General features: G+C 52.6%; 2 protein-coding genes across 2 annotated transcripts in view; both read right to left on the minus strand.

Annotated features, from left to right (window-relative positions):
* Nucleotides 1–1,615: 1,615 nt before the first annotated feature.
* On the minus strand, nucleotides 1,616–11,842 carry trap1 (TNF receptor-associated protein 1). Its single transcript, XM_060068449.1, has 18 exons — nucleotides 11,614–11,842; nucleotides 11,111–11,287; nucleotides 10,936–11,018; nucleotides 10,657–10,797; nucleotides 10,213–10,284; nucleotides 9,913–10,073; nucleotides 9,352–9,461; nucleotides 9,156–9,229; nucleotides 8,022–8,177; nucleotides 7,402–7,522; nucleotides 7,013–7,082; nucleotides 6,348–6,495; nucleotides 5,656–5,841; nucleotides 4,927–5,065; nucleotides 3,950–4,035; nucleotides 3,339–3,484; nucleotides 2,443–2,515; nucleotides 1,616–2,341 (listed from the first exon to the last, which is right to left on the minus strand). The coding sequence occupies exons 1-18, from the start codon at nucleotides 11,738–11,740 to the stop codon at nucleotides 2,240–2,242; spliced, it is 2,172 nt and encodes a 723-aa protein (XP_059924432.1). The 5' UTR covers nucleotides 11,741–11,842; the 3' UTR covers nucleotides 1,616–2,239.
* A 223-nt stretch (nucleotides 11,843–12,065) lies between these two features.
* Nucleotides 12,066–27,500, minus strand: part of crebbpb (CREB binding protein b) — a 42,524-nt gene continuing 27,089 nt past the window's right edge. Inside the window, 17 exon segments of the mRNA XM_060069464.1 lie at nucleotides 12,066–15,617; nucleotides 15,929–16,210; nucleotides 17,188–17,349; nucleotides 17,835–18,002; nucleotides 19,252–19,417; nucleotides 20,178–20,291; nucleotides 20,753–20,899; nucleotides 21,350–21,500; nucleotides 21,932–21,999; nucleotides 22,145–22,222; nucleotides 22,553–22,609; nucleotides 22,851–22,931; nucleotides 23,732–23,820; nucleotides 24,753–24,992; nucleotides 25,352–25,470; nucleotides 25,878–26,052; nucleotides 26,779–26,949. Of these exon segments, the coding sequence (XP_059925447.1) occupies nucleotides 13,131–15,617; nucleotides 15,929–16,210; nucleotides 17,188–17,349; nucleotides 17,835–18,002; nucleotides 19,252–19,417; nucleotides 20,178–20,291; nucleotides 20,753–20,899; nucleotides 21,350–21,500; nucleotides 21,932–21,999; nucleotides 22,145–22,222; nucleotides 22,553–22,609; nucleotides 22,851–22,931; nucleotides 23,732–23,820; nucleotides 24,753–24,992; nucleotides 25,352–25,470; nucleotides 25,878–26,052; nucleotides 26,779–26,949 (4,755 nt within the window). The 3' untranslated portion in view covers nucleotides 12,066–13,130.

Raw genomic sequence — 27,500 nt, forward strand, 5'->3', positions numbered from 1 at the left:
GTATGCTAGTAGCAATGAAGTAGTAGTAGTTGTTTAGTTATTAATTGTAAAAATGTTCATCATTATGATTGACATTGTAGTGTTTGAAACTGCAAATGTTTCTTGTGCGAGACCTGACGGAACAAATTTTTAATTATCCTGGAATAAAGTTCATTTACATTTATTCAGGATAAATAGAACTCTCGAGAGTTCTCTCAAAATGGCAGCATCCCGCCAACAAACAAATCCCATGATGCATTCTGATGAACAAGCCCTGCACCACCATAACATCATGTGGAGGTTGCCACTGCCTGACAACCAAAATCAGCCAAATCAGAGCCTAATTGCCGTTGCGCTGAGGGCTGACCGCAGCCTCGTAGCGTGTGATTGGAGGAGTCACGGTGTGGGTGCTCCTGATTGTTTTGGCAGCTGGCGGGAGGTGGCTCAGCAGCTGGAGGAAGGGCCCAGCCCGGGGCCTCGCGGGGCCCAGGAGGCCGTCCTCTACCAGGAGAGCGGCGAGCCCGGCCCCCAGCAATGGACAGTGAGTACCGGCTCCTCCTCATAGTCGTACACGTAACCTACACACACCTAACTGCTCCCGACGAGCTGGCAAGGTCCACCGGCAGAGTGGGAATGTGTGGATGAACTGAAGTCAGTTTGGATAAATGTAAATGGATTGCATCTAACCATTGGCCCACCAAAGCGCCTTTACAATATTGCCTCACATTCACACACCGACGGCGGAGTCAACCACAGAAGGCGACAGCCAGCTCGTCGGGAGCCAACAGTCAGTTAGGTGCCTTGCTCAAGAACACCTCGACACTCAGCTCGAACCAACAACCTTCAGGTTACCAGCCAACCCGCTCTACCTCCTGAGCTTCTGCCGCCCGCCCGATTAGAGTCAGCTAAATGTAAATCTAAATAACATGCTATTGCGTTTTAGCCTGAGCTGCCCAAACAGGCAGGCTGTGATTTCTGTCCTAAATCCTCATTTTAAAGATGCCCGTGTTGGATAGTTTAATTCTGGTGGAATGTTTTCAGACAAAAATAGTTTTAATGTATCCTAAATGTGGACATGTCTTGATGAATGTTAATGTAAACACGGGATGTATACATTCTATTGTATACATGAATGGATGACCTGAGACCTTTCCCTTCCCCAGACTTCGTGCCCATCGACCTGGATGAGTGGTGGGCTCAACGCTTCCTGGCCAACATCGACAAGCTCTCCTGATGGGGGGGGGGGGGGGGGGGGAGGGAGGTCTCTGGTGTGGGCCAGGGGCTGACGGGAGACCGAGGGCATCGCAGAGCCACAGGAGCCGTGGCGTGGTCGGCAGCGGCGGACGCTAGTGCGTAAACGCCACGGAACAAATCACCACTTCACAGGAACGCTTGCAGTCGTTTTGTAGTCTTTTTAACTTCAACTTTTTTAAACTACACGTCCACACGGCAAGATGCTCCGCCGGGCCGCTTCCACTAATCAACCTGTGAAGACGACATGACGCAGCACTAATTCACGTGGCGACCGGGAGCCATAGCAAGGCCGTACTTGTTTAGACCGAGTTTAATTTGTGCTTCCTGTAGTGGAACTTAACGACAGTCAAGTACAAACGCATTCTTGGTGGGAAACATAAGATGAAGAGTCTCATGAATGATTTATTCACCGTACAGCTTCACCGGACTCCAACAACCCCCGACTGTAAGTTAGGTCGATGAGCACGACCGGATCAAGAGCCTGGTTTCCATCAGGCTCGGAGAGTCTACTCGTACATTGGCTCATAATCTTTACGTCGTTGTGCACTGGGCGAGTTTATAGTTTCCTAAGACTGAAGATGATCATGTACAAATGTTATATTTTAAATAAAAATACAAAATGGAAACCCACATGGAAAAATGAACTTTTTTGAAGATTAGAATTGATCGAAACGCATAAAACGTTACAGTTCCATCATCGGTCCGAACGATACAAGGTTTTAGATTTAGCTTGGGACTCCAAACCTGCACAGGAACACAAACCATAAATAATGCACAGAAGTTTTGGGGACGGGCTTTAGCAGTGAACTCCTCCCCTCTCCCATTTCAGCATCCGTTCTTCTTCTTGAGCTTTAATGAGTAGAATACAAGTCTCTTTCCCAAGCAGGAGGGGGGGGGGGGGGGGGGGGGCTGCCTGGGAATGGGACACGCTTCTATTCCCGCTTCAGTCTATTCAGGCCACTGCCTTGCAGCCCTGGCGCTGTGTGTCTGTGGTTGCTGCGGGGTCTCAGTGCTTGTCCAGGGCCCGGGTCAGGAGGTCGTTGAGGCGTGCGATCATGGGCCTGGGGTCGTCGTTGAGCCCGGCGGCGATCATGGCGTTGTCGTAGATCTGAGGGACGTAGGAGGAACCCAAGGTGAGCAGGAGAAGTGGAAGGCACGTAGAGGTGCAGAGAGGGGTGCCCCGAGAGGGTCTGAAGAGGGGGTCTCTACCTGTTCCAGGAGCAGTCCAGCCAGCTCTGAGTCGCTGTCCTTCAGCGCGTGCATCTTCTTGATGAGGACGTGTCTACAACCAGGAGAGGAGCCAGTGAGGACATGTTATGGTCACTGGGTCCGAGCCCGGCACTTGGTTTAAATCAGACACAATTATTTTTATTGCATACCATCTTATAAAATATATTGAAAAAAAAATATGGACCACAAACCAACCTGGCGATAAAGGAACACTAAATGTGCGTTTTGTCTTCAATTTCTCTCAGAGATGACTAAAGTCAGTTTAGCTTACACTGATGAGCGTGCGGTCCTCACTACTACAGATTTTAGTATTTCTTTGGACAATAACGATGCCCAAGGAAATACACACGCGAACCGTCACTGATCAGTCAATTTCATCCAGTACAAACAAGTCAAATAGTTAAGCCTGATCTCCAGGGTGGGTTGTAGGGTCTAACCCCCCCCCAGAGTAAGGCCTGGTTTAAACCCTCCTCTCCTACCCAGCGTTGATCTCCAGGGTGGGTTGTAGGGTCTAACCCCACCCCAGAGTAAGGCCTGGTTTAAACCCTCCTCTCCTACCCAGCGTTGATCTCCAGGGTGGGTTGTAGGGTCTAACCCCTCCCCAGAGTAAGGCCTGGTTTAAACCCCCCTCTCCTACCCAGCGTTGATCTCCAGGGTGGGTTGTAGGGTCTAACCCTCCCCCCAGAGTAAGGCCTGGTTTAAACCCCCCTCTCCTACCCAGCGTTGATCTCCAGGGTGGGTTGTAGGGTCTAACCCCTCCCCAGAGTAAGGCCTGGTTTAAACCCCCCTCTCCTACCCAGCGTTGATCTCCAGGGTGGGTTGTAGGGTCTAACCCCTCCCCAGAGTAAGGCCTGGTTTAAACCCCCCTCTCCTACCCAGCGTTGATCTCCAGGGTGGGTTGGAGGATCTGCGCTCGCTCCTCCACGGTGCGAGCCATCTGCTGGGTGCGGAGGAAGTGGCGAGCAGCCCCCATCTCCAGCACCGTGATCATGGCGGGGTGGGTGTCCAGGCGGGGGGTCACCTGGCGAGAGAGGGTTGGGTGGGGGGGGGGGCAACAGTCTAGTCAATGCAGTAATGAGCATTATTATATAGCATTAGCATAGCGGTTCGGGTTAACCCTATATTACTTATAATTCAATAAGATCATTTATCACTTTGAATGGTATTCTATCGACGTAAAAAGAAGATTTATAGTTTTATAGTTAAAATATAAAAATATTAATCAAAATATAAGTTACAATTAATTACGATGAGGAGATGAAGAGAACAATTAGTTAGGAGCCAGACACCGTACTTTAAAATGTCCCACGTCATGAAGGGTTAGTTAGATTGTTAAAGTGTGTGTGACGAAATCCCAGTACTCATCATGACATTGCATTGTTTCATATTTCCCATTCCTCGGCCTTGTTGTCCAACCAGAGAGGAAGCGGTGAGCGCTGTTAGCTCAGCCCTGCTGGGGCGTCCCCTGCTGGGGCTCCCCGCTCACCTTGATGGTGGTGACCCTGGAGCCCAGAGAGTTCCTCATCCACGCCATCAGGTCCTCCGCCTGGTCCTCCGACAGACGCTCCGACGCTGGGGAGGGGGAGAGGAGAGGGAACGGTCAGTGACTGGGAGAGGGAACGGTCAGTGACTGGGAACGGTCAGTGACTGGGAACGGTCAGTGACTGGGAGAGGGAACGGTCAGTGACTGGGAACGGTCAGTGACTGGGAGAGGGAACGGTCAGTGACTGGGAACGGTCAGTGACTGGGAACGGTCAGTGACTGGGAACGGTCAGTGACTGGGAGAGGGAACGGTCAGTGACTGGGAACGGTCAGTGACTGGGAACGGTCAGTGACTGGGAGAGAGGGGGGGGACGAGGGCCAGGGAGAGTTACATGAGAGGGTGGGGGAGTTAAAGGGAGAGGGGGGAGAGGAGGGCCAGGGAGGGGGGGGGAGGAAGACGATGACACAGACGGAGGATCAGTGAAGGCCTTGACATGCTTCTGCGCGCTTTGTCTGAATCCCTCTTCGCCAGACAACAATGTCGCAACCTCTTCTCAAGGTATGTCTGTGCGACTGTCTCAACGTGTAATCACACAGTAGAGGGAGATATAACAACTGTGAACACACCTCCTAATTAGCATGTATTAATGGACTGTAGGGCCCTTGTCACACATAGTTCCTGGTCAATTACAGGAATAACATTGCAGGCACCGATTATTTACGCTACACTATTCAAACATGCTGCTACATTCAGAGACATTTCCGTCTTGTGCTCGTTCAAACATGGAAAAGCAATGCTAGGATATGGCAGAGAGACAGTCCAGCAGGGGGCAGTAATGCAACACAGAAAGTAGCTACCCTATTAAGGAACCCTTCTCTCTGACCATAGGAGAAGACTGACTACAAGCTGTTCTCTGTGTGTGTGTGCGTATGTGCATGTGCGTGTGCGTGTGCGTGTGTGTGTGTGTGCACGCATCTTACCGGGCTTGCTGTCCTGGAACTTCTCCTCCTTGTAGTGGTCCACCACGATGTCCGTTTCCACGGAGATGAGCTTCTTCTTGTCAAACTCTTTGAGGTGGAGCAGCGTGAGCTCGTCAAACTGCTCGTAGCAGAACAGCACCTGACCCCGCCCAGACACCACAGGTTAGGGGCAAGGAAAGGGTCCGGACTATGGGACAGGGTCACAATGCTCAGCTACAATTATTTTCCAGGTTGGGGAAATATATACCGCTTGGAGCCCAAAACAACCAAGAACCTTTTTAGGGCTGTTCTGATCCGTTTAGCGTTGCCTCAGAGTTCACATGGCGCGCTCACAGGATAGATGATGGGTTTGGGGCGTTTGCTTGCTCTACTTCCAATTTGAGCCGCTCATTTACCCTGTCTCTGCATTATTATTTACTTCTATTTATCTATTAAAGTTAGTTAACATTGATCAGATAGTTCGGACACTACGTGGATCCCACCCCTAACTTATGGGAAGCAAACAAAATATGTTTAAAAAGAACAACGACTAATCTCACAAACGTCCAATTAGGCTGGAATGGCTATTTAAGAGTTGGACAGACCAAGAAAAGGTCAAAGTCAGGACAACAAGGACAGAGGTAGAACAGAGGTCAACTCAGGGCAGTAAGGAGATAAAGTAAGGAGGCGGTAGTGAGTAAGAAACGACATAATAAAAGTCAAAACCTGTCAATAATGTGCGGGCCTCACCTCCATGTCCTTCTGCTTCATGGCCTCGTAGTAGGGCGAGTGCTCGGCCAGGTGGCGGTTGGGGGCACACAGGTAGTAGATGTTGCGCGTGCCGGCGATCATGCGGGAGGAGTACTCCATCAGGTTGGTCTGCTGGCCAGCCGGCAGCGCAGACGAGTCGAAGCGCAGCAGCTTGGCGATGTCCTCCTGCACACGGGGGGGTGGAGATGTAGGCGCACGCTCAGGACCGACGGAAGCACAGGCTGCAAAAGTCGCTCTCCAAAGACTAGGAGCTTCTCGCTGGTCAAAGTCGTCTCCGAGATTGGACTTTGCTCATTTTATTCTCTGATTATGTGGTACATTTTAATTGCATGTTTTTCAAAAAGAAATTCAAAACGCCCTTTAAAAAGGTTTTCGAACACAAACCATTGAGTCGTTAATCTGAACTGTTCCTAAAGTGACGAGCAACACACCCTTTAAGATTCGGCTGAAGAGGTCATTAATGAGCAGGTAAGGGTTACAACACGAGGTTCAGGGGATTCACCACGTAGACGTAGGGAGTTAGGGCGTCAAACCCTGAAATGAACGTTCGGGGCTTCGCTCCGGGCTTCGCACCGAAAACCTTTGTTTCAGGTTCCCGAACCTCAGTCCCTCCCCTCCCAAACCACTAGACTACCCAGCAGCCTCTGGGAGTGGCCGGAGGCCGGGCGCACCTTGACGTCCTGCTCGTGCGTGGTGACGATGCCCTCCCTCATGAAGAGGCCGTAGTCCTCAAAGAACCGGGCGTACTTCTCCGGCTCCTTCCTGCTCTGGTCGAGCAGGAAGCGGATGATCCTCTGCTGCAGGACGTCACGCAGCTTCCTGTCGGAGGGGCCGGGAGGGAGACGCATCAGTCAGGATAATGAACGTCTTTATGCTTACAGGGAGGTACAAGTAGTGTCCCGGTTCTGATGTACTTCAAACGAAAATGGTTTGTTCGCACGGACACTACTGGCCAACCGAATCAAAGCGCTGCATTTGGCTTTGATAACCACGGTGGGCTCAGGGTGCTCCCTATAAACCGTATTGTTCCCCCACACGATACAGCGTTACCTGCATTTGGTCAACAATACCGAGTGAACGATAATGTCAATACTTGGTATCTGTACCATATTGAAGATTGTTCTGCGTAGTACAAGACGGAACAGCTCAGAGTAAGAACTGCTGAGTTTGTGTGGGATAAATGCACATGTGTGTGACCGCTGAAGGACACAGAGACGGTGTGAAACCTCGTCTCTGTGTCCAGAGACAGCCCCCACGTCGCAGTGATTATAATTGTACCCTGTCGAATCACAGTATTCCACAGTAGCTTCGGAAAGCAGCAGGCGCTCTGTTCTACCTGATGAGGGCGCTCTCCTGCAGAAGCTCTCTGCTCAGGTTCAACGGGATGTCCTCACTGTCCACCACACCTGCAACACACACACACACACACACACACACACACACACACACACACACACACACACACACACACACACACACACACACACACACACACACACACACACACACACACACACACACACACACACACACACACACAGCTTAGTTAAAAAGGTCACACAGTTGTAGCACTAAAGTGAACAAACGGTTAACTATGTGTGAATCAATGACAAAGCCACCTGGTGGTTTATATTTATCCAGGAGCTAAACAGAATGCGAGAGATGGTTTAATGTGAACCACGCACGCACGCACACGCATACACACACGCATGCACACACACACACCTCGGAGGAAGCGCAGCCACTTGGGCAGGATCTCGGTGGCCTTCGTCTGGATCAGCACCTTGCGGCTGTACAGTGACACGCTGGAGCCCATCTCGCGGCTCACGTCGAACATGCTGGGCTTCTGCACACGGGGAAAGGAGACACGGTCACCACATGAGACTGATCTTTATCAACAGGAAAAGACCCGCGCACATGACCCCGCCTTGAGGGATTCAGCAGAAACTCACAAAGCAGCAGGTAGGGCTTAGGGCTCTCTAAGATGCCAACAGGTAGGCTGGGCATTGAGGATGAACCCAGTTCCTTTCAGCATGGAGTTCCGTTCCCCCACAGGTATACAGGTGAGTCAGCGTGGCCCCCCCCCCCCCCCCCCTCACAGGTATACAGGTGAGTCAGCGTTGGGCCCCCCCCCCCAGGTATACAGGTGAGTCAGTGTGGGCCCCCCCCCTCACAGGTATACAGGTGAGTCAGCGTTGGGCCCCCCCCCCCCCCCACAGGTATACAGGTGAGTCAGCGTGCCCCCCCCCCCCCAGGTATACAGGTGAGTCAGCGTCGGGGCCCCCCCCTCAGGTGAGTCAGTGTTGGGGCCCCCCCCTCAGGTGAGTCAGCGGAGAGCACCTCACCACGTCGGGGACGTAGAAGACGCTGCGGATGTTGACGGGGGCGTCGGCGCGGTAGTGCAGGGTGTAGCGCGGCTTGTCGTAGGCCCCCGCCACGTAGCGGTAGAACTCCTCGTGCTGCCACTCGCTGATCTCCTTGGGCTCCATCATCCACAGGGCCTGCAGAGAGAGAGAGAGAGACACGGAGAGAGAGAGAGAGAGAGAGAGAGAGAGAGGGAGGGGGAGAGAGAGAGAGAGAGAGAGAGAGAGAGAGAGAGAGAGAGAGAGAGAGAGACAGAGACAGAGACAGAGAGAGAGAGAGAGAGAGAGAGAGAGAGAGAGAGACAGAGACAGAGACAGAGACAGAGAGAGGGAGAGAGAGAGAGAGAGAGAGAGAGAGAGAGAGAGACAGAGACAGAGACAGAGACAGAGACAGAGACAGAGACAGAGACAGAGAGAGAGACAGAGAGAGAGAGAGAGAGAGAGAGAGAGAGAGAGAGAGAGAGAGAGAGAGAGACAGAGACAGAGACAGAGAGAGAGAGAGAGAGAGAGAGAGAGAGAGAGAGAGAGAGAGACACGGAGAGAGAGAGAGAGAGAGAGAGAGAGAGAGACAGAGACAGAGACAGAGAGAGACACGGAGAGAGAGAGAGAGAGAGAGAGAGAGAGAGAGAGAGAGAGAGACAGAGACAGAGACAGAGACAGAGAGAGAGACAGAGAGAGAGAGAGAGAGACACGGAGAGAGAGAGAGAGAGAGAGAGAGAGAGAGAGAGAGAGAGAGACAGAGACAGAGACAGAGACAGAGACAGAGACAGAGACAGAGAGAGAGAGAGAGAGAGAGAGAGAGAGAGAGAGAGACAGACACACAGAGAGGGAGAAGGAGAGAGACTCAGGACTTAATGCACAGACAACTTCATAGCTGCATGCATCCTGTAGTAGACTAATCCTTTCACGGTTACCAATTTAGAAAAATTTATCTATTTCGGATTCGAATGTCAATTTTTTGACGTGACAACCCAGACAGAAAACTGTGCTTCATATCAAGCGGCTGAATCAGGAGTCGGATGTGAGCGCTAGATCTCAGTTAGTTCGCTTTGAAGCATGTGAAGCGTATTTATTACGGATTAACCGGACAAGGTGGACTATCGTTTCATGCCTCACCTGCAGAGTGTTCAGCCTGCGTCCGTTCAGGAAAATGGGGAAGCTGACGAAGTTGCTGTACTTGGTCACCACGTCTGCCACACAACCACAACAAACACACTCAGAACACAGAAGGGAAGGGACCGCCCGTTGCTCTGTGACGCCGTGGGGTCGGCGCAGTGCTGCGAGGGACCCTTCAGGGGTCAGGCGGGCGTACCTTTCACTCGGTCTTCCGTGGAGAACTCCTTGCAGTCGTCCTTGAGGTGCAGAACGATCTTGGTCCCCTGCCTGACGCCACTGGCCTCCGCGATCTCAAACACCCCGGAGCTGGGGGCGCACACACATTGGACACACTTGAACGTTACGTTCGTAACACACTAATTAACATTACAGACACATTACACACAAATAACTACGACGCACAATGCAAATTAACACCACGCACAAAGACAAACATCACACACACAAAATATACAAACATCAAGCAGACAAATAGACATACAAAACGGAGATGAATAAAGATCCCATTTATACTTTGGACAGACGGAGGCAGAAACAGACAGACTGACACTACTTCCATCCCTGTGGGGAAGTTAAGGCGCTGCAGCTAGCGTCCAACAGGATGAAACAAACACGCATCAAATGTAAGTGCAAGTTAACTAACCGAGGTATTATGTTTACCTTTCTTGTCTAGACAACGGGCTCTCTTATTACCACGTTGAAATAAAATCTCTCCCTCCCTCCCTCCCTCCCTCCCTCCCTCCCCCCCCTCTCTCACCCGTCGGAGGACCACTTGTATCCGGGCGCTCCGGGCTCGGCGGCCTGGGAGTAGACGTCCACACGGTCGGCCACCATGAAGGCCGAGTAGAAGCCCACACCGAACTGGCCGATGATGCTGCTGCTGGCCTCCGCCTGGTTCTGAAGCTCGTCCAGGAACGCCTGCGGGGCCGCGGAGAACACAACGACACGGGGCACGTTACCGTCTGCTCACACGCCACAGCCCCATGTGGGAGTCTTTGACAGCCAGTCAAAGGTTAAAAATAAAGAAAACAACAAAACAACAAAGTAAACAATCTACCTTGGAGCCGGAGCGGGCGATGGTTCCCAGGTTGGCCACCAGATCCTCCTGGTTCATCCCCACGCCGGTGTCCTGGAATGGGGAAACAGTGGATGCTCGTATATAAAAATCCCCATTACAGTCAGATTAAAAGAGAATCATGATTTATTAGTGTAGTTCAACTTTTCACCACCAGGAGGCAAGCTAAGGCTTTCCTATTTTACAATACCCGTTATTTCAGTGTTGCGGCTGGTTTCGACACAAATAGGAAGTAAAGCAGTCAAAAACCAAATCTGTGCCCGCCACACCTGTAGTGCACTTGTTAAAACTGCGAGTAAGACGATACCAAAAGAACACAATCAAATAATATCTTCAAAATCCCCGTCACCCACTTCACCTCAATCAGGACACCAACGACAGAACCACACACCACGACCAGTGACCCCGCTACCGGCGTGAGGATACCTGGATGGTGAAGGTGCGCTTCTCGGAGTCCGTCTGCAGGTGGATCTCCATGGGTGCCGTGTCGCCCCCCCCGGTGATCAGCTTGTGACGCAGCTTCTCCAGCGCATCGCTGCCGTTGGAGATCAGCTCCCGGATGAAGACCTGCAGCACACACACGGAGGGGACCCGAGGTTGACTTGGGCTCACGAGAATACAATGAGGATTCAATCATCTCTCCACATTAAGCAACATTTGGGGTGTTGGAAACAGAATGAAAACGTTTAACAAACACACACTGACCTCCTTCTCAGAGTAGAGAGACCTGGCGACAATGTCCAGCAGCTTCTTCGTCTCAGCCTGAAACTCGTGTTTGGAGAAGTCACCTAAATGGACGGCAGGTCAGGGAATTGTGTTACCTGGTCTGAACGCTGATGTAGAGTTCATTATACAACCTCCATATCGCATTAGTTTTTACCTTTCACGTTCTCTGTGTCATTGATGATGGTGTGGAGAGGCTCCTCTTCGGGGATTTTCTCATCCTTCTCCGCCTCCTGGGTGCTGTAGTAGCTGGTCTGAGTCAACCCCAGCTGCTGCGGTCTCCATAGCCTGGGTCGGGCGCCCAAAGGCTGCTGATGCTGTCTTAGATGGGCATCTAATGACGGCAAATATGTTTTAGACAAGGTATACGCGGTTTATGATCAGTGTGGTTAGCGATCTTGCGGGGTGCCATGGTCTACGTTCCAGCTGCTTGGTCTACGTTACAGCAGCTTGTACGTTATGCATTACCAGTTATCATCAATGGTGTAATGTTACGTCAGCTGAGCTGCATGGTCGGAGCACTTAATATTAATAAACATGAATGACAGTGAGGTCCGTCAGGCGGATATTAAATGCATGATCATGATTGGTTATCATGTCCTTCATACAATTGCAGTTATTTATTATTATACTGCTACTTCTGCTCTAACACCTCCTTACCTCCGGACAGTGACCTGCTGGCTATCCGACTGACGTTACTGAGCCCCCGGTTAGATGACAGAAGTCTGGAGTTGACTCTTTGAGGGGTTCCCAAGGCGAACTTAAACAATTTGAGACAGCGAGACATGTTGGCATCAGGAGGAGGTTTGACCTAGTCCACACGCTGAAGCGATTCTGCGACGGAGCGGCAGGCAGTCGCAAGACCCAGCGTCAGCGCGTCGTGATGTCGTCACCGGGGTGTCTAGTGCGATGCCTGAGAAGAAAAGTAGAAACTACGTAGTTCCGATTATTTTTGTTATGAAACCAAATTAAAGTCTATCTTGAGAATTTTTCTCAATTTGCAACATAGTTTCTTGGTTATCGTGATTATTGCAGTCAATACGTAGTATTTGGTGTAAACATTTGCGGTTCTTGCGAACAATGCGTCGTAGCAATGAAACCCATAGGCAGTATCTGTTGCACACAGGTTTATTTAACAATATGGTATATAAGTAAGAAATGAGCCATTTTAACCAGTTTGTACAGTGATTTCATTCTTAATTTCTGGATATTTACAGTATTGTCTATCTGCATGATTTACATTAGAGAACAGTTCAACAATGTTTAATGCAAGAGAAAAACGGTTGCAAAGAACTCTCTGAACTAAAATCAGCAGTAAAACAAGTATATCCCACCACAGGCAAAAGAGGTTCAGGACTTCATGAGAATTTTCTTTTCTTTTTTAAATGAAGGAACAAAGAAAGTTTAACGTTTCAAGACAAAAGCACTGGGCCCATTCCAGTTTATTGAACACCCCCGCACCAGTGGATGAACACGCAGCGCTGGTCATCCCATCCCCCCCACACACCACACACCTGCCATGTCGTGTTTCGGTGCGTGTGCAAAAAGTCCCAGGTTCTATACAAACGTGTTAAACCTCCCGTAATCTCTGCAAACAGGACACAAAGTCTAACTTTCCCAAAGACGTGTCCTTTTTGAAAAATTGAATATTAGAATAAATTAGCCAGGGGGGCAAAGAAAGGGAGAAAGAGGTGAAACCTGGCAAAAAAAGTTCCCAGACAAACTCATTTACAGTCTTCTCAACACAAAAAACGCTAGTAATTTTTCCAGAGGTACAAAAGAACCAAAAAAAAACAAAACTAGATTTTTGTTTTGAGAAGTTTCATAAAAAAAAAAAAATAGGAAGTCAACACCAGATCGTAAAGAAATGGAAAACAACCAAATTAAAACACATCGACCAGAACAACATACTCTTGTGGCCTGGTCTGAACCAAAAAATATATTCTTTGTGTTTAATTGTCCTCTTTTTTTTAAACAGCAATTATTTAAACCCCTCCTCGTGTCGCAGGAAGAATAAAGCAGTCCCTTGGTTTGAATGAAACGTTCACAGTCCTTAGGCCTCTCGACTAATTTCTCTGTATTCCTTTCAACTTTTTACATAAGTACAAAAAAAAAGGTTCTTGGATGGAAACACGCAATCAAGGCCAATTGTTTTTTAAATCTTCCACCAAGCAATGCTACAATCCTTCGACGTACTTCTCCAGCGTGTCCCCCGTGGTATCGCTCCCCATCCCCATGTCACTGCCCAGCCCCCCCCGGTTGGGGGGGTTGAGCTGGGCCAGCATGGCGCTCTGCTCCGCCGTCCCCATGTGTCCCTGCTCCATGGAGCCCGCCATGGGCCCGCCCAGGCCGGGGTGCGGCGAGGGGTGCGGCTGCATCCGCGGCGACGGGCTGGAATGGGGCTGCTGCTGCTGCTGCGAGGGGGGGCAGGGCGACTGCACGGGCGCCGGAGACCGCACCTGGTTCCCCAGGGCGTTGGTCATGGCCTGGCCGGGCAGGTGGGGGCCCCCCTGGGGCGGGCCCTGGAGCATGTGGGGCTGGGGGCTCATGGCGTTGGCCTGTTGCGCCGGGGAGCCCATCTGCTGCTGCTGCTGCTGCTGCTGCTGCTGCTTGAGCATCTGCTGCTGCTGCTGCTGCTGCTGCTGCTGCTGCAGGAGGTGTTGGTGGAGGCTCTGGGCGTCTATGCTCATGCCCGGCTGCCCCATCTGGGCCATGGGAGGGAGCTGGCCCCCGGGCCCTACTGCGGCCTGCATGGCAAGCTGCTGCTGCTGCTGCTGCTGCATGCGGAGCTGCGAGTAGCTGGGAGGGCCCGGCTGCTGCTGCTGCTGCTGGGGGAACTGACTGTGGCCCTGCGGCATGCCTCCCTGCTGCTGCTGCTGCTGCTGCTGCTGCTGCTGCATGCGGAGCAGGTGCCTGCGGTACTGGGCGGCCGCCTGCTGGTTGCCGTTCTGAGCGGCACTCATCATCTGCCCCTGGAGGCCCATGGGGGTCATGCCCTGGGGGCCCGCCTGCTGCGGCGCCTGCTGCTGCTGCTGCTGAGGCGGCGGCGGCTGCTGCTGGGCGGGCATCCCGGGCCTCAGCGCGTGGGCCTGCTGCATGGCGGCCATGGCCTGCATGCCGGCCTGGGGGCCCATCATGGCCTGCTGGGGGCTCTGCTGGGGCGGGCCCTGCTGCTGCCCCGGCCCCGGCCCCTGGGGCTGGGTGGCCTGGTACTTGGCCGTCCGCTGCTTGATGAAGGCCGCCATGAGGTGGGGGTTGGACTTGAGGATGTTGAGGACCTGCTGCTGCTGCTGCGGCGAGCTGGGCGACTTGAGCGTGCGCAGGAGGTCCTGCAGGGCGCTGGGCGCGATGTTGCCCGGGACGCCGCGGGGCATGCCCTGCTGCTGGGGCGTCAGGCCCGGCCCGGAGGGCCCCGGGGGCATGGCCCCGGGCATCTGCAGCCCCTGCTGCAGGGGCATCATGGGCCTCTGCATCAGCGGGCCCTGCTGCAGGGCCATCTGGGAGCCCGGCCCCTGCTGGGGGACCATGTGGCCCTGCTGGGGGGGCCCCTGGAGCTGCGGGCCCTGCGCCGTCTGCATGGGGCTCGGCACGCCGGGGCCCCACGGGCTCTGCTGCATCACCTGGGGACCCCGTGGCCCCTGCATCATCTGCATCTGGCCGCCCATGGGGCCGCCCATGCGGGGGTGGGCGAGCGGCACGCCGTTCATGGCGAAGTTCTGCTGCTGCTGCTGCTTGGCCTTGGCCACCATCTCGATCTGCTTGGCCACCTTGTGGGCGGCCATCAGGGCCTGCGGCTGCTGGGGGCTCTGTTGCAGCAGCTGCTGCTGTTGCTGCAGCTGCAGCTGCAGCTGCTGCTGCTGCAGCTGCAGCTGCTGCTGCTGCTGCTGCTGCTGCTGCTGCTGGACTTGGGGGGCCATGTTGTGCAGCGGCGACTGCTGCTGATGCAGCGGGGACGACTGGGGCCCCGGCTTGCCCTGAGGGCCGGGCGTGGAGGGCTGGCTGAGCCGCCCGTTGTTGGGGAAGCCCGAGGCCATGACGGCCGCGTTGGGGGTCTGCTGTTGTTGTTGTTGCGGCTGCCCCTGTTGCTGCTGTTGCTGCTGCTGAGGGGCCTGGCTGGGGAGGGGCTGGGGCGTCTGGGGCGTGTTGGGCTGCTGCCCCGAGGTGGGCGTGCCCGGCGTGGACGAGGACGGCGGGGAAGGGAGGGGCATGCGACTGCCCGCCATGGAGGCCATCCTGCGCCGCATCATCTGGGCCTGCTGCAGCCGGTGCTGCAGCTGCTGCTGCCGGAGCTTCTGCTTGATGTTGAGGCAGAAGGGGACGGGACACTTGTTCTCCTGGCAGTGCTTGGCGTGGTAGCAGCACAGGGCGATCAGCTGCTTGCACACGGGGCAGCCCGCGTTGGTCTTGCGCTTGCAGCTCTTGGTGTGCTGCACCACCCGCTTCATCTTCTGGCAGGACGGCAGCGAGCAGTTGGCGTTGCGGCACTGGCAGGCGTGCACCAGCGACTGGATGCAGCGCTGGATGCTCAGACGCCGGCTCTCCTGGGGGCTCTTGGAGGCCTCGCCGCTGGGGTTGTTGCTGTCGTCGTCCAGGCCCAGGCCCCACTTGACCATCTTGTGCTCGTGGCCCTTGATGCCGTGGCAGTTGATGCACAGGTCGAAGTCCTGGGGGGTGGAGGGGGCGGTGGGGGAGAAGGACACACGATGCCGGTTAGACACACATGCCCGAGGGAACGCATTGCACTGGGAGCTTGGGTACTGCTCTGCGACTACATCGCTGATTCAACGCTGCCCAGTCTGGTTCCTCAAGCTAATTTAGTTTTTTTGTGCTGTTAAATACTTGACTGTGCACCTCTGCTTATGCAAGTCCCATTGGTGAGACACACACACACACCCCGACACACACAAACACACACACCCTCCCCCCCCCGACACACACCCACCCTGCCCCCCACCCTCCACCCCCACCCCCTCACCTCGCAGACGGTGCAGTGCCAGCGCGTCTCCACGTGGTTCTTGCACTCGTTGCAGGTGTACACGAAGCGGTCCTGGCCCTGGTTGTGCAGCTCCACCAGCATGCACATGGAGCTCCACTTGCAGCGCCGCAGCGAGCTGAACTCCCAGTGCTTGTCGCGGGCCAGCGTGAGGAAGGCGTCGCGGCCGTCCATCAGGTCGTTGCTCAGCAGCGGGTCGGGGTCCATGATGGGGGGGAGGGTGTTGACCAGGGGCCCGGCGTGGAGGTGGATCACGAAGAACACCTGAGGGGAGGAGACGGATGGATTAGGCACGTAGCCCAGTAGGGCTGAACGATTCATCGAATTCAAATCTAAATTGCGATATAATATAATGCATATTATGCACATCGCAAAGGCTGCGATAAAAAAACAAACAAAAAAATAAAGTGAATTGTTACAGTTCATGACTGGAAATCAGTACGATTCATTTATTTTTATTTTACAATTCAATAGTTAAATAAAGAAGTTTATAATATAAATTAATCCCAACACATCAGCCTGGCCTAAAGGAAAGAACAGTTTTTATGTTGACTGCTTCCAATGTTGTGTTGGTCATACTAAAGAATGATTTATTTCTCTTTTAGTGAATAACACACAACTTAAGGAAGTTAATAAATTATAAAAATCGCAATCGCAATATTGGTCAAAATAATCGCAATTCGATTATTTCCCCAAATCGTTCAGCCCTATTTCCCAGGCAACAGCAGGACATGTCCATATAAGGGTATAGGACGGGTTCAAAGCCATATATCAACTTTTAGGTTGAAAAACTAAATATTTATTTAAAAATAAACACGTCAAGCAAGAAGCAATTATGTTAAGGAGGCTTATCAGGCCTCTACCGTGACTGAGTGGGACAAACCAATAAAGTCCTCTTGCTTTAAATGGTAAAAGGTAAATGTACCTCATTTATACAGCGCTTTCCTAACCAGGGGCCCCTCAAAGAGTTGCCTGACATTCACCCATTCATGCACACACCGACGGCGGTGTCAACCATGCAAGGCGACAGCCAGCTCGTCGGGAGGTGTTAGGGTGAGGTGCCTCGCTCGGGGACACCTCGACACTTCAGCTAGGAGGAGCCGGGGATCGGACTAGCAACCTTCGGGTTACCGGTCAACCCGCTCCACCTCCTGAGCCACGTGCCGCTTTACACGTCATAGAGGTCCACACATCAATCACTCATTACTCAGGCTGAATGATCGTTGTTTGGCTCCGCTCACCTCCTTGTGTTTCTCCATGTTGGCGTAGAGCTTCTGGGACAGGTCATTGGCCACGTTGGGCATGCCCGGCTTCTTCTTATTGGCCCGGCTCACGCTGCTCTTGTTCTTATTGGTCTTCTTATTGTTTTTCTTCTTGGCGTTCTTGCTCTCCGCCTGCGCCCCCTGGAGGATGGAGGTAGAAGCGCATGACGTCAAGAGATAAAAAAAGACTTGAATACGAACCTACGGCTAACAGGCTGCTAAAGGTGTGGAGCTAAACGGGACATGCTAACGAACCATAAAAAAACAGGGAAAAATTGAAACTTAAAGATAATTAGAATTTAAAGATTTTGACTTTAAGTCAAAATCTTTGTGCGTGCGTTTGTAGTAGAAATCACCCAAATGTTTACTGGCCGAAACCTTCCCTTTTTCCTCCCCTCCTTGTGTGTTCGTATAGAGAGTGTGTATAGATTGTGTGTTTAGGGTGTGCGTTTGTATAGAAAACACACAAACGTTCCCAACACAAATCCTCCCCTTTTTCCTCCCCTCCTTGTGTGTTCGTATAGAGAGTGTGTATAGAGTGTGTGTTTAGGGTGTGCGTTTGTATAGAAAACACGCAAACATTTTCTACACACATCCTCCCCCTTTTCCCTCCCCCTCCTCCTCACCTCGGGGGTCTCGCAGGAGGTGCTGTTCTCCTCCCTCTTGCGCTCCTCCTCCTCCTGCTCCAGCTCCTTGATGCTCTCCTCCAGGACGTTGGGCCAGAAGTCGCCCTCGAAGTAGGGCAGCTCGTTGGCGCTGGTCAGCCGGTCCTCCGTGGCCTGCTTACAAATGTCCTGAGAGCACACAGAGAGACAAGCGGGTTAGGACCAGGACCAGGGGGACCAGGACCAGGGGGACCCTGGACCAGGACCACGGGAGGACCCGGACCAGGGGGGACCCCCGGACCAGGACCAGGGGGGACCAGGACCAGGGGGACCAGGACCAGGGGGACCAGGACCAGGGGGACCAGGACCAGGACGAACCTGGACCAGGGGGGACCAGGACCAGGACCACGGGAGGACCCGGACCAGGAGGGACCCCCGGACCAGGACCAGGACCAGGGGGACCAGGACCAGGGGGACCAGGGCCAGGGGGAACCTGGACCAGGGGGGACCAGGACCAGGGGGGACCAGGACCAGGGGGACCAGGACCAGGGGGGACCAGGACCAGGGTGGACCAGGACCACGGGAGGACCCGGACCAGGGGGGACCCCCGGACCAGGGGGGACCACCGGCCAAGCGGCCCTGTTAATCCCTCCAGAGGTAATGCGCTGTTCCCTTTAGGAGAAGGGCCCTTGGCCAGGCAGTTCTGGCCTATAGAGCAACCAATACCTGGAACTCTACATCAAGGTCACTACGCAAACTATCAACTCTCACCTCATCTTCCATCTTAGAAAACGGCTGCTGGAAAATCAAACCCGTTGTCACTAGCTGGATCATTAGTCATTTGTCCACCGCTGCTGATCTGTCGGCTATTATGATGTTTTACTCTGATTTGTTTTATTTTATTCATTTTTTTCTCATTTATTTAGGGACCATCTGCCTTTAGCCTTTGGCTATAATCCTGTGTATTTACAATTTTATCAAAAACATATATACTTTGTCCCTTTGTGAAATAAATAAACTTCAAACTTCAAACTTCAAACCCAAGCCTGGCTGGGCCGGGGTTTATGGAGTCAACCTTAGTGCTCAGGAGTTATTCCAAAACACTGAATCCATTACGGCACCCGATGTGGGCAACACTTCTAAGTTTTTCTTTTTTCTTATTTGAGTGCTTTTACTGTTTGTCCATTTTGTTGTTTGCCAACCGTACCATCTGTTGACTGACTTCGTGAGCTACTGGATACCTGAATTTCCCCATGGGGATGAATAAAGTATCTAACCATCTATCCATCTCTATCTTTCCATCTATCAATCTATCCCAATATATTGGCCTTTTCCGTATAGTATAGAAACAAGCAGAAAAACATTAGATGACAATATTAGCGTCCTCAGGGCGTGCTCCTGATTGACCAGCTTCCCGGTCACAGGGAGTCGTGCTGACCTTGTAATCGTGCAGGATCCTCTCAGCGAAGGCCTTGTCCAGCATCTTCCTGTACCACTCCTGCAGCCTCTTGGGCTTGGGGATCTTCTGGTCCATGGGGTGGCAGTGGAAGATGTAGTCATCGCCTTCGCTGGGAGGGCAGGCCCAGATGTGACCGAACACATACCTGGAGGAGGAGGAGGGGGAGGAAGAGGAGGAGGAGGAGGAGAGGAAGAGGAAGAGGAAGAGGAGAGGAAGAGGAGCATGAGCAGGAGCAGGAGCAGGAGGAGGAAGAGAAGAGGAGGAGGAAGAGGAAGAGGAAGAGGAAGAGGAGGAGGAAGAGGAGGAGGAGGGGGAGGAGGAGGAGGAGGAGGGGGAGGAGGAGGAGGAGCAGGAGGAGGAGGAGGAAGAGGAAGAGGAGAGGAAGAGGAGGAGAAGGAGGAGGAGGAGAGGAAGAGGAGGAGAAGAGGAAGAGGAGGAGAAAGAAGAAGAGGAAGAAGAAGAGGTGGAGGTGGAGGTAGAAGAGGTGGAGGTGGAGGAAGGAGGAGTAGAAGAGGTGGAGGAGGAGGAGAAGAGGAAGAGGAGAGGAAGAGGAAGAGGAGAGGAAGAGGAGGAGAAGAGGAAGAGGAAGAAGAGGTGGAGGTGGAGGAGGTAGAAGAGGTGGAGGAGGAGGTGGAGGAAGGAGGAATAGAAGAGGTGGAGGAGGAGGAGGAGGAGATGTAGGAGAGGTGGAGGTAGAAGAGGTGGAGGAGGAGGAGGAGGAAGGAGAAGTAGGAGAGGTGGGGGAGGAGGAAGAGGTGGAGGAGGAGAAGTTTTTACAACAATGCCTAACTAAGGATCCACTGCAATTCCTCCACACTTGCAGAGGAGAAACCCGTTGCAGGCCCCCAGCAGTGAGAGCTCGGGGGGGGCTTTTGTGTGTAAAGGCGCTGCAGGCCAACACCTACCCCAGCTTCTTGACATACTCCAGGTAGCCTATTAGGATCTCGTGGTAGACGGCTGTCCTCAGGAGACGGGGCTTGAAGAAGTGAATGCTGTCGAGGTATGAGATGTAAACCCGTCTGCGCAGAGGGAGAGAAAGGGGAGGGTCATAAGAGGTGTGTGCTCGGCAGGTAAACACTGCGTACGTATACAAGCAAGGAGGAGCTTGAAGAAAGATAGATATAAATGGATCCTTTAATAATCCTTTACAGGAAATAACAGTGACACTCCAGCTTCAAGACAGAAATAACACCACGCATTTCCTCAGATAGCTTCTATACTTAATAAGTTAAAAATAAAATAAATATTAATAAAAAAAAATGCAAAGTTATTTTTGTGCATTGTAAAACCTTGTAGCAGCTGGTATGCAAGACTTCCTGTATCTCTCGGTTTTGCACATTGGTGCAATCAGTCTCTGACTGTGCTGCTCGTGACCCCCTTCAGGGGGTCTCGGTGTGTGTGTGTGTGTGTGTGTGTGTGTGTGTGTGTGTGTGTGTGTGTGTGTGTGTGTGTGTGTGTGTGTGTGTGTGTGTGTGTGTACCTGGTGTTTGGGAAGGGACACTCCGAGCCGTACTCTTGGACGTGCATGCCGAAGAAGCACACGTCCACCCCGTCGATCTCCTCAAACGCAAAAAGTGCTTTGGTTCTGTAAGGGAAGGTCTCCATCATCTCGCCCGAGTCCACAAACCTACGGCCCAACAGAACACATGAACCCGGTCATCCACAAGGCCAGCAGGGCAAGGTTTCACTGGCAAATAACAATGAGAATCCAAGCGCTGTAGGTCAGACTTTTAGCGTCAAATGAGCGTCATTTGAGGGAAAATGCAACATCCATCAGCCATGCACTGTGGAAATCTTCATGTTTCCAGCTGACTACACCTGCTTCTGTATGACCCATTATAGATGTTAGGGCATTTCTTCCCTGATCGGCTTGGGAAAAACCTTCTTGCCTGTCAATCACACAACACTCCTCCACGGTAGAGCAACGTGCGGAGGGAGGGAACATTTTTGGGTTTGCTCTAAAATCTTGTTGATTTTTCACTTTACAACTGCGGAACGGTACCCACGGCACCCACGGCGAAGCACACACTTCATCACTACAGAACCAGGGACCGCCCCGGCTGACGACTGGACCTACCTGGACTTCATGCCAGGTTTCACCTCCGTGTGTTTGTCCGAGCTGGCCACCACCCGGACGAACACCTCGCCCGCCTCCGGGTGGTTCTGCCGCTTCAGGTACTTGTTCACCCGGTCCTCGATGTAAGTGCCCAGGCGCGTCGTCTGCAACCCTGGAAGGACGGGGGGGGGGACGGCGGAACAGATTAATGACATTTAACAGCTGCGGAGGAGTTTGGTGTTCTTTAAAGCCCGTCGATGCTGAAGCCACCCTCTTTACTCGGGTCAAATCGTTATTCTATCTTTATTGATAATTTTTAAATCAATCGTTTGCTTTTAATGTTGTTTGCTTTCCACCGTCCGCTTGTTTTGTACAGACTGTTTGATAGAGTAGACGCTGAGTCCAAAATTAATTTCCTTTGGGACGATAAAGTTGATCCCATCTTGAATCAGGGATTGCAGCGTGGCAACAGACAGATGAAGACAACGGTGAAGAGGTCTTGCGTTGCTTTGACCTCAGCCTCCACGGTATCCACACTCGATGTCTCCGTCCGTCTATCACGGAGAGCGAGCGGACGTGATGTTCGGACGCACGGCAGCTTACTTTTGGCTGAAAACTTGTTGTCTTTTCTCGTCTTGGTGGACTTCTTGAGGCAGTTGTCACAGATGAAGCTGGAAGACAATACGGCAAAAATAAATATGAATAGTGGGTCTCAGAGAGGGAGACGGAGACAGAGAGAGAGAGAGAGGGGGCTTCAGGGGGGGGGGTCGTAAGAACACATAAAGCAAGAAGAAGTGGACTCATAAAGAGACTTACCCCGAGGGCCAGATGACGTCATAGTGCAGCACACAGATCTGGTGCATCTTCCTCCCGCAGTCTTTACATTCTACAAACCTGGGAGGACAATGGTAAATGTTAAAGTGACTGCATTTATGCAGCGCTTTTCTCCCCAGTGGCCACTCAAAGCGCTTTACAATACGGCCTAACATTCACCCATTCATGCACACATGCACACACCGACGGCGGTGTCGACCATGCGAGGCGACAGCCAGCTGGTCGGGAGCAGTGAGGGTGAGGCGACTTGCTCAGGGACACCTCGGCACTCAGCTAGGAGGAGCCGGGGATCGAACTAGCGACCCTCCGCTTACCAGCCTATCCGCTCTACCTCCTGAGCCACATCGCCACACTCCCCTTCACAAAGTCCTAGCTAGTGTTGGTACTTACGGTTCAGGGTCCAGCGAGTCGTTCTTCTTCTTCTCAAACTGCTCTTTTGAAATCATTCTAGACAGAGAACAGGACGGCCGACACAATGTTTTAAAACACAAGATTAAAACGAAAGACAAGTGAGCAAAGTGCGTGTACGACTCCGCCCTCAGGTGGAACGCAGGTAATTGTAATTGATGGGCGTGTTGTGTGACACATGGCGAGGGAAAAACCGAAGCCGCTGATTTTTAACCAATCAGCAGACGGCAGCGGGCCTGGCCTTGCGTCGGGGGGGGGGGGGGGGGGGGGGGCAACTCACGTCTGGGGCTGCGCGGGGTCGTCGCCCAGGGTTACGCTGTTGCCCTGGATCTCGTTGAAGCACTTCTCGCAGAAGTGGTACCTGTGGGCGAGAAAAGGCCATGTTGGGGTGAGCTGCGGACACACCCACGGTGGCAGTACCGCCACGCCGGGGCCGACAGAGGCGGAACGAGGGGGGGTGGAGGGGGACGGAACGGGGGGGCGGGGGGGGATGGAACATAGTAGGGGGAACCGAAAGGCAGAGCGAGGGAGGTGAACATGAGGTGACAGACACAGACACACGCACACACAGGTGAGTCACGTATGTGGGGGCAGGATGCCGTCACGGTCAGACACACAGACGAGGGAATGGGTGAAACAATAATTAAATTATAGATACAGTGTGTAACAAAAAATAACTGCAATGATCGTAACACACCGTGTTAATTAAGTAAGTGATTGCATGTAGGAATTCAATCATGGAGGGTCAATTATGTTTTGGATGTTGGTGGTTTAATCGTTAAGCTCTTATTGCCAAGGCTCCGAGGAAAAATGATTATTAAAACCAACTGCAAACTGATTTGGTCAAGGACCGAAAAACAAAAAATAACGAATACTAATTAAAACTAAACATTTTTTTATTACGTTAAATGACATCCATAATAAAGCCCACGTGTTTTAATTCTTCATTTCAGCAGCAGTCACTACGGTACGGATTAAATAGTTAATATTTCTGGGGAAAGATTAGAATGCAGTCGCCCTCTCTCAACACCAGGGGGAGCTTCTGAGCTGGAGTTCAGCCTGGAACCCAGCGTTTGCCTGTTTTGCACATAAACACTAATTGCTATAATGATGCCCACGGACCCCTGCCCAGACGTCCGGCGGCTCTGCGGGCGCACTGACCTGTTCTGGTAGCTGAAGTAGGTGCCGTCCCTCGAGATGGTGCACAGCTGCTTGCCATAACAGCAGAGGGTCTGAGGCGAGAACTCGTACTGCGGAGACAACCAGGACAAACAGGGGTTCATTCAGCCGTTCAAACCAAGTGTGCAGTCCCATGAGCCGCGCTCCCCTAGCCACTGTTTAAGGGGATCATTTGCCCCAGGAGTTTCCGTGCAAACGACACTGACATTTGGAGCGGTTTTCTAAATCCTACAGCGTGTTTGTGTTTCTTATCGGGACGGTGGTAAATATATCCCCGCTGATTCAGCAGAACTATGACTGAATGGAGTCCCTCCAGCCACATTGTTTAGAGATAACGCTGTTTGATTTAGTCTGATTTTGTGTATATACACACACATAATCAGATCTATGCATTTTGTGGGATCTAATTTGTAATAAAGTGTAATTTCAGAAGTTGCCTGGACATGCAATGGACAATTACAAAAAAAAATAAAAAATTCTACACACCGAGTGTAGGATTTTTGTATTTCTTTTCCCACACACTCTGGAGTGTCTGACCATCTGTGATTATTTTGACAAAAATGTACAAAGTTGTGTGAAAGTCTGGTACGTTCCGCTAAAAATGCTTTCCCAGAGCGACCGTTCTCCATCGGCTGCACGCTCTGCCCGAGCAGGCGCGTGTGTTGACCACGCCCCTTGCCTTGACCACGCCCCTTGCCTTGACCACGCCCCTTGCCTTGACCACACCCCTCGCTCTTGCTCCTACGGAACCCGACAGTGTGTATTTCCCACGTCCTTCACTAGCATCTCGTCACGACTGCTCCGATTGCTTTCTTTCCCTCGTAGGCGGAAGTTCCCCTTGCTCCCACAGGGGGGGGGGGGGGGGGGGGTCACCTACCCTTTAACAACATTTTCCCTTTCAACCACTACCTTTACAACAACTAGGACACATGTCCGCCCCTCTTACCCCCTCTCTCTGCCTCCCCCAGCCCCCCTCTCCCCCCCTCTCTCCCCCCTCGCTCACCTTCCGGCCGCAGCAGTAGCCCAGGCCCTGCATGACGGGGTCGATCTCCGACTCGAACACCTCGGCCAGCTTGGAGCAGTACTTGTAGACGCGGGACGTCTTGCGGTTGTACAGCCAGGCGTTGTTGAACATGAGCCACACGTCGTCCACGTACTGCCAGGGCTCCTGGAACTGGCCCGTGTCCAGCTTGCGCTTGATGGTGGACAGGTCCATGGGGGTCTTCACGATGTCAAAGTAGTCCTGGAGGGAGGGGAGGGGGGAGGGATGAGGCCGTGAAATACATGTTGGGGGGGGGGGTTATGGATGCATGCTTATCAGAAATGATGATCTATGAAAGAAACCTCTACAGGATTATAGACAACGTATCCTCATGTCTGACTACGGATGTCATGTGATGCCACGAAAATGCATTAGTTTAATTATCAAGTACAAAATTAGACCAAACTTCACATAATGGAACCAAAAACGGGAGATATATATCCTCTAAATCCATAACATAAAAGGAATCGCTGCTCTGAAATTGGCTGTGCATCCTGAAATGAAAACGTGGTGGTGAAGGCGGTGATGGTGGTGGTGGTGGTGGTGGTGGGTCCACTCACGGGGATGCCCAGCAGCATGGGGTCGACCGGCTGTCTGAAGGGCAGGGACTCGGGGTCCTGGCGGTAGAGAGACTCCAGGGTGGGCATCAGGGCCTGCCTCAGCTCCTCCGGCTTGAAGACTGCAGAGCGGGAGGTCAAGGGGCGCCGTTAGAGGGCTTTACAGACCCTCCCAGGTGCTGACCGTGCTACATGTCTACCACATATTGTGTCGGTGTTTACTGTGATATCGTGTCCATTCAATTATAAATCAAATGCAAAATGAGAAGGGGCCATTTTGTGTTTGTTTTTGTTCATTGCATGTTCAGGCATCTTCTGAAATGAGACTTTATTTCAAATGAGGTCCTACAAAATGGATACGTCTGATTACGTGTGTATGTATCAAAAAAATCGGAGTGACTTCATTGTAAACAACATTAACATCTCTTCCAAAATGTTGACGTTGCAAAGGTCGCACTAAAAAATGATTTACAAGAAGCAAAAGTCACAGAAGACGTATTTTGTTTCTCAGGGCGGTTTCGGTTCCTACTTTTCCTGCGGTTCTGTGCGGCGGAGGTTCCGTTGGTGCCGTCCTCCCCCTCCTCCTTGGGCTCCACCTTCACCAGGGGCTTGGTGTCCTCCGTGTCCATGGGCTCCTGCTTGGCCTCCAGCGCCTCCTCCTTCTTCACCGGCAGGGGCTTCCGGTCCACCTCCTCGTGCTGGGGCTGCGACACAGGGACGCCGTTACCAGCCTGGGGACACTTACAGTATGGACACGGTCGGCTTATGGATGTTTAGGGGTACTGGGGGCTTGGGTGTGAAGCGCATTGGCTTCTCCACGGGGGGGGGGGGGCGACTAACGACACGAGGCCTGGAGACGGGGAACACTTTGGTGGATGGAGGGCGTGCAGAGACTGCGGTCATGGGTTTGGTTATTTCAATGGTTCGAGCAGCCGTGATTACTGTGTCTCCGTTTCTAGATCTTGACGAAGAGGTTGCCCCTTTGAACCCGGATCATGCTGTAATTCTGATACTTTATCAGATCTGTAAAGATGTAAAAGATAAGAACAACTGACACCGAAAAAGTATAAGTTGAGTATTCTGACTAGTATTGGTATTACGTTTTGATTCTTAATATACGCACTTATTGTGTGTCGTACGTCCTGGCACTGAAAAATAGTACTTACCCTGTGTAGAGTCTTAGCCTAGCTATCATGCAGTAGAGAGGGAATGGGTTAACCTAGCCAGTGTCAATGCTTAGCACTTGTTTCTATGAACATCTCTACAGTACCGACAGCGATATATTGTTTCTCTTTCTTCGGACAAATGTACTTAATGTAAGTCGCTTTGGATAAAAGCGTTTGCTAAAAGCCCTGAATGTGAATTTTCCATGTAAGGTGTGGAAGTCCATCCACTGTGTTCCCCCAGGAGTTCTCGTCACGTCTCTCTACCTCGCTCTTGATGTCCATCTGCTTCTTGCCCGAGCCTCCGGTGCCGTCCTCCCTGGGCTCCGCCCGCGTCTCCGTGGTGACCATGTCGGGCAGCGCCTGCTGGGAGCTGGCGTCCGCCACGGAGCCCGGCGTGGGGGCGTGGTTGTCCACGCTGGCCGCGGCCTGGGAGAGCTGCGGGGAGACACAAGGGGAGACGTTGACCGTACTGGTATCCGCCGGGAGGACGCGCAGGACGCGCGAGGCGAGCCTCTCTGAGCTTCTGAGGGGATGAATAATTCACGTGCTATGCGTTAGCCCCGTTTAATGATCCTTAAGGGAGGTGGCGTGATTAAGGCGGGCGTGAGTGGGTCTGGTAAGAGGCCGGGGAGCAGAGCCTGGCGGCGCGAGAGCGGATCCGGTCTGGGCATTTGTAGTGAACTCGGATTACAGTTCAGCCTTTCAGAGCCCAGGCGTTCTCAAAACCGATGAGTTGGACCAAACGGTCAGGAAGACATCGGACCGTCTGCAACGCCCGTCTCTACTGGGGGGGGGGGGGAGGAGGAGGAGGAGGAGGAGGAAGAGGAAGAGGAAGAGGAGGAGGAGGAGGAGGTGGGGAGGAGGAGGAGGTGGGGAGGAGGAGGAGGAGGAGGAGGAGGAAGAGGAGGAGGAGGTGGGGAGGAGGGGGAGGAGGAAGAGGTGGGGAGGAGGAGGAGGAGGAGGTGGGGAGGAGGAGGAGGAGGAGG

The sequence above is a fragment of the Gadus macrocephalus genome, chromosome 2 (assembly GCF_031168955.1).
Source record: "Gadus macrocephalus chromosome 2, ASM3116895v1".
Taxonomy (NCBI): domain Eukaryota; kingdom Metazoa; phylum Chordata; class Actinopteri; order Gadiformes; family Gadidae; genus Gadus; species Gadus macrocephalus.